The sequence below is a fragment of the Camelina sativa genome, chromosome 19, assembly GCF_000633955.1.
Source record: "Camelina sativa cultivar DH55 chromosome 19, Cs, whole genome shotgun sequence".
NCBI lineage: Eukaryota > Viridiplantae > Streptophyta > Magnoliopsida > Brassicales > Brassicaceae > Camelina > Camelina sativa.
In genome coordinates this window covers 7,671,531-7,678,113 of record NC_025703.1, presented here as the reverse complement: position 1 = coordinate 7,678,113, position 6,583 = coordinate 7,671,531, and the positions used below count along the sequence as shown (strand labels likewise).

The following is a 6,583-nucleotide window of genomic DNA, read 5'->3' as shown; positions in this document are numbered from 1 at the left end:
CATCGCCAGCCTAAATCTCTGCATTCTCTTCATGTCCAATGATGCAATCATCGAGCCAGCAACGTGACCCGAGTAGAAGAGAAAGAACGACACGTTGCCGACCGGATAATCTACTCCTGATCCTAAAAACTCCTGTAAAAACAGTCAAATTAAATGATTACCTTAAATCATTTCTCCTTAGTAAAGTATAACAAGACGAACAAGTCTATCTATTGATGTTACATCACCAAAAGAAAAATAAATAAATCTCAACAAAAAAAAATTGAGTCACTAGAACCGTAGAACGTAAGTGAACGAGAATGTCATATTTATGTCTAGTCAATCAACTCGTGCATGGAACACTATTTTGCAAGAGGAGAGTCCGGATCAAATTATTTGAGACTAATATAACTTCTTTTGAATGCCGTAGTAGCCAATGGATATCACAGGTCCAAAATTGATATTATTCTTCTGATATCAGTTGATCAATAATTGGACGTTACATGGAATTTAAAATAGTATGTGGATTTGAACCTGAGGGCGAGGGAGCTGAGTAGAGTAGCCGAGAATGCCGCGACACGTGAACATGAATAAAGCCGCGATGGTCGCTCGTGGTCGTCCTTCCACTGCCCATGTCCATCCAATATACGTTGTTTGCATCCCTACCAAAATCTGTCGCCACCCAACCAAATCATCTAATTGAAATTAACAAATATATCTAAGTCGAATTTTAACAAATATATCTGTGTTGCATGTGAATATTACAAGGTGAGGAGTTTTAGGATAGTCATTAAATATGTGTTTACCGTGTTAAGAGCGGCTAAAACGGTGTTAAGATTTGGTGAAGAAGCCAAGATGCTATGCAGAGAGCGCGTGGCCACAAATCCTAGATCGAACGGCTGCGAACTCGCGGGAGTCATCTGGAACGTGTACTCCACAACCGTAAAGAACATAACTCCGGCCGCGAACAAACACGGTATCCAATGGTGTCTCGCCACGTAAACAGCGTCATGCGCCGTCCACGTCATAAACGACGCCTTGCTTGTCCATTCTCCTTCTCCTCCTCCGCCGTCGTCGGCTTTCGTAGAAATGTTCTCCATTTGGCTATTTATTGATCCGACTTGGCGACTGTGGTCGTCGATGGTGACGCCGTTAGTGTGTTTTCCGTTAAGAGGGTTCGATTTACGACGGAGAGGGACGACGGTTTTGGTTACGGCGTCTGACATGACCGTTAGAATTAACGGAGAGTGACACTTCGGGATTTAGAGAGACGGGTTATATAAAGAGATTACATTTCGGAGGAAACTTGTTTGAGCTAAAAAAAATCCATACGAAAACGATGACTATGAGATTAGAGAGCGACAATTACGCTTATTTTACGCAAGTATGATATTTTCGACGACATGAAACAGAGAGAAGAGTATAAGATTCTCATTACTTTAATAGCTAGTTTATCACGTAAAACAACACGTTGGTTGTGTATGTATGAATAATGTGGATATAACTCTAATTCAAGATTATGGAGAATATCAAAGATATTGTGCCCTCGATGAATAAACTTATTGACATAACTAATTCATTAATGTTACATTACGGGTAACAATTTATTATACCGGGTAAAGACAGTGGTGAACAATAAAAAATAATATTATTCCTTAGACCATGTCCAATAATTTTTACTATTTTTGTCTTTATAATAGAGTAACAATATATATGTGTTGGAGCTGGTTTCAGGCTCGCCATCATCACGGGAAAAATATTTTGAGAAAAAATAAATTAAATTTTAAATTTAGAATTTTATATTATAAAATTATTTGGAAGTAATAAAATAATTTAAAATAGATGCTAAATAATAAAATTAATAATTATCTCAAAATTATGAAGAACGATTTTGTAGAATTATCATATCATATGAACATCCATATATCATGTCCACCTTATTGTTGTGTGATATGTTAATTCTCTTCGGATGTCTGTTGAAGGCCCAATCCACAAGCTTGGGGGAGGATATGATCTATCCAAAGAGCCATCTATTGTTACTATCTCACCCTCATGTAAGTTGGAATCATGTCCACCTTGTTGTTGTTATCATATAGTAATAGGTGGTACTGTTCCACCTCCTTATCAAGTGGGATCATCAACATCTAGACCGAGACGTCTCGTCCTCTTATAGAGAAAGACAAGAATATTGAAGTTGAGCTCGCATACTCTTCTCTAGGAACTCTTTTTCTTTCACATCCTGCACCATTTCCTGTTCTTGTTGATCACAAGGATTCATGTTTGCAGTCTCGTCCTGACGGCTCCTTGTCTTTACGGAAATTTTGTTCACCATTCACATCAATGGTTGTGTGCCTTTTGTACCAGATGTGCTCCTCTATCCTTAATGATGGAGGTTTAGGCCTAAAGTCTGTGTAAGACACCATTTTATAAACTCAAATGGGCTGAAGTTTTGAAATAATATTATCAATTGTAGTGTATTTAACATTTCAAAATTTGTTCTCTCTCATATCATGTATAACAATATTAAATGCATCTTGGAATATTAAGTATGTGTTTCTACATCAAAACATAACATTTTTTTTGGCTACCATCAAAACATAACATTTAGTCTGCTAATATGTTTTATTTAACAAGTACTCCCTCTTGTTTTTGTTAATTGTTATTTTGGAGAGATTTTTCTATTTTAAATTAATTGTCATTCTCACTTTTCAATGTAACTTTTGCAATGAAATTCCAAATATAACCTTATTAATCTAACACAATAATTAACATAAAAATGAGTTGTGAGGTTAAAAATTGTTAATTTAAACAATTTCTTAATCTACATGAAATTTCCTACATTAACAAGTAAATTAAAACGGAGGGAGTAGTGTATTACATTGGTTTCCCAAAAATTTGCAGGCTACAACATTGAATTCACCTACATATAGAGATTGGTAGCTCTACATATGTAGTTTATATAATATTTTGATTATTTGAAAAATAATGAATTATTTGTAGTATATACAAACTCTGAATGATATTTTTGAATACAAATGGTTAGCTAGATATATATATGTTCTTTTGGCCTAGCATTATAAAATGTTCTCATGTTGATCTTTCATTTTATTACTTGTAATTAAAAAGATATGTTGAGAGTTAGAAAGTAATAGTAGTAAATAGTGAAAGGTGATTATTTTTCAAATTATAAATAGTGAATGTACTAGATTACTAATTAAATTTTTAAAATTTACTATTTGCAACTTAAAGTTGCATATCCTGAGCCGGTTTTGCCACATCTTCATCATCACAAGATGCAAATTTCCTCAGCAACAGTTCAATTCTCCACACTTGTGTAAAATAGACATTAGAAGTAGGATACTTAGTACCTGAAAAGTGTGTGGTGATATCACTAAACGGCTTCAACAACTCACATATTTTCTCTCCACGATTCCATTCATCATCAGAAGGCAAAGTCTTGTAGTTGTTGTCAAACCACTTCAAGCTGACAAATGCTTCCTTAAACTTCAAAGCTCTTACAAGCATCTCATATGTGGAGTTCCATCTGGTAGGAACATCCTGTGATAACCCTGCTCCACTCTTAATCTTTACTCTCTCAACACATGCAGCAAAAGCGTCTCTCCTCTTTGAAGATGCTTTAACATATATCACACTCTCTCTGATGTTGTGCAGAACATCTTTTGCTAGATCTAAACCTTTCTTCACTATCAGATTAAGAATATGGGCACAACATCTAACATGCATAAATTTCCCATCACATAATAAACCACTACCACTAATCATTTGAAGTTGACCCTTGAGAATGTTCAACATACTATTGTTGTTTGTTGCATTATCTAAGGTAATAGAAAATACCTTTTTCTCCAATCCCCATTCTTTCAAACATTCCAGAATCTTGTTAGAGATTTCTTCACCAGTGTGAGGAGATTTAAGTTCACAGAATTGCAAAATCTTGCTATTCAAGTGCCAGTTTTCATCAATGTAGTGGGCTGTCAAACAAATATAACTCATAACTGTACCTCGAGCTGTCCATAAGTCTGAAGTGAAACAGACACGCGCACGCTGGTTTGCAAGTACTTCTTTCAGCTTGACCTTTTCCATCTCATACTTCCTATACACATCCGCTGCAGCAGTCTGTCTACAAATTGGTTGACACTCGGGATTGAGATACTTGTCTCTTGCTCTAACTTTCTCATACTCAGGATAGCGAAATGGCAAATCATGGTAAATTATGATCTCACTTGTCATCTCACGGTTAATCTGATGATCATATGGAGGCCTATCTTCATTCTTTGGTTTCTTTGGACACTTCTCCAAATGACGAAGCAAGCTCTTAGTCCCATGTGTTTTAGTATTGATCACCAACTTGGTTCCACAGTGGATGCATTTTTCTCTTTCTTTGCCATCATCTTCAATNGCTTCCTTAAACTTCAAAGCTCTTACAAGCATCTCATATGTGGAGTTCCATCTGGTAGGAACATCAAGTGATAACCCTGCTCCACTCTTAATCTTTACTCTCTCAACACATGCAGCAAAAGCGTCTTTTCTCTTTGGAGATGCTTTAACATATATCACACTCTCTCTGATGTTGTGCAGAACATCTTTCGCTAGATCTAAACCTTTCTTCACTATCAGATTTAGAATATGGGCACAACATCTAACATGCATAAATTTCCCATCACATAATAAACCACTACCATTAATCATCTGAAGTTGACCCTTGAGAATGTTCAGCATATTGTTGTTGTTTGTTGCATTATCTAAGGTAATAGAAAATACATTTTTCTCCAATCCTCATTCTTTCATACATTCCAGAATCTTGTTAGAGATTTCTTCACCAGTGTGAGAAGATTTAAGTTCACAGAAAGCCAAAATCTTGCTATTCAAGTGCCAGTTTTCATCAATGTAGTGCGCAGTCAAACAAATATAACGCATAACTGTACCTCTAGCTGTCCATAAGTCTGAAGTGAAACAGACACGCCCACATTGGTTTGCAAGTACTTCTTTCAGCTTGACCTTTTCCATCTCATACTTCCTATACACATCCGCTGCAACAGTCTGTCTACAAATTGGTTGACACTCGGGATTGAGATACTTGTCTCTTGCTCTAACTTTCTCATACTCAGGATAGCGAAATGGCAAATCATGGTAAATTATGATCTCACTTATCATCTCACGGTTAATCTGATGATCATATGGAGGCCTATCTTCATTCTTTGGTTTCTTTAGACACTTCTCCAAATGACGAAGCAAGCTCTTAGTCCCATGTGTTTTAGTATTGATCACCAACTTGGTTCCACAGTGGATGCATTTTTCTCTTTCTTTGCCATCATCTTCAATCCCAACTGACACAATATCTTTCCACACCTTTGAAGTTAACTTTCTCTTCCGTGGAGCATTTTGAGTTGCTTGAGTTGCTTGAGTTGTTGATTGAGTTTCACTTTGATCTGTTCCATGCATTTATGTCTCTTCCTCCTCATTCCCATCAATTTCTACATCTATATCACAATCTTCCTCATTCATATCCATATATTCACTTTGAGCATTAAGCCTTGCTACCAAATGTTCAGTTTTTAAGTCCATTCTGCAAAAGAAACGGTAGAACAGTGAGCATGAACATCTCGTAATTGAAAGTAGCTGACCCTGATAGAGCCGTATCACATTCGACCATTAAACATTTTCAAAGAGATTTTCATCAATGACTGAAAGAAAGCTGCTTGTTAAATGATCTAAGTAACAAAACGTAATCCAAATCAGCACACAAACACAAATCGAGACATGAGTGAATCTACACAATGCACAAAAAGATATAATTTTTTGCCAAGTCTAAACAAACACCCCAAAATGATCTAAGTAACAAACGTACTTGTGCCATTAAACATAATCCAAATCGACCATTAAACATAATCCAAATCAGCAAGTGAGCAAACAAACACAAATCGAGACATGAGTGAATCTACACCCCAAAATGATCTAAGTAAGTAACGNGACCCTTGAGAATGTTCAGCATATTGTTGTTGTTTGTTGCATTATCTAAGGTAATAGAAAATACATTTTTCTCCAATCCTCATTCTTTCATACATTCCAGAATCTTGTTAGAGATTTCTTCACCAGTGTGAGAAGATTTAAGTTCACAGAAAGCCAAAATCTTGCTATTCAAGTGCCAGTTTTCATCAATGTAGTGCGCAGTCAAACAAATATAACGCATAACTGTACCTCTAGCTGTCCATAAGTCTGAAGTGAAACAGACACGCCCACATTGGTTTGCAAGTATTTCTTTCAGCTTGACCTTTTCCATCTCATACTTCCTATACACATCCGCTGCAACAGTCTGTCTACAAATTGGTTGACACTCGGGATTGAGATACTTGTCTCTTGCTCTACCTTTCTCATACTCAGGATAGCGAAATGGCAAATCATGGTAAATTATGATCTCACTTGTCATCTCACGGTTAATCTGATGATCATATGGAGGCCTATCTTCATTCTTTGGTTTCTTTGGACACTTCTCCAAATGACGAATCAAGCTCTTAGTCCCATGTGTTTTAGTATTGATCACCAACTTGGTTCCACAGTGGATGCATTTGCCTCTTTCTTTGCCATC

General features: G+C 36.4%; 1 protein-coding gene across 1 annotated transcript in view; it reads right to left on the bottom strand.

Moving 5' to 3' along the window:
- The window catches only part of LOC104765417 (phosphatidylcholine:diacylglycerol cholinephosphotransferase 2-like), a 3,703-nt gene extending 2,332 nt beyond the window's left edge, over positions 1 to 1,371 (bottom strand). Inside the window, exons 1-3 of the mRNA XM_010489121.2 lie at positions 786 to 1,371; positions 514 to 651; positions 11 to 132 (exon numbers count right to left, since the gene is read on the bottom strand). Coding sequence (XP_010487423.1) covers positions 11 to 132; positions 514 to 651; positions 786 to 1,205 — 680 coding nt within the window. The 5' untranslated portion in view covers positions 1,206 to 1,371. The remainder of the gene's footprint in view (positions 1 to 10; positions 133 to 513; positions 652 to 785) is intronic.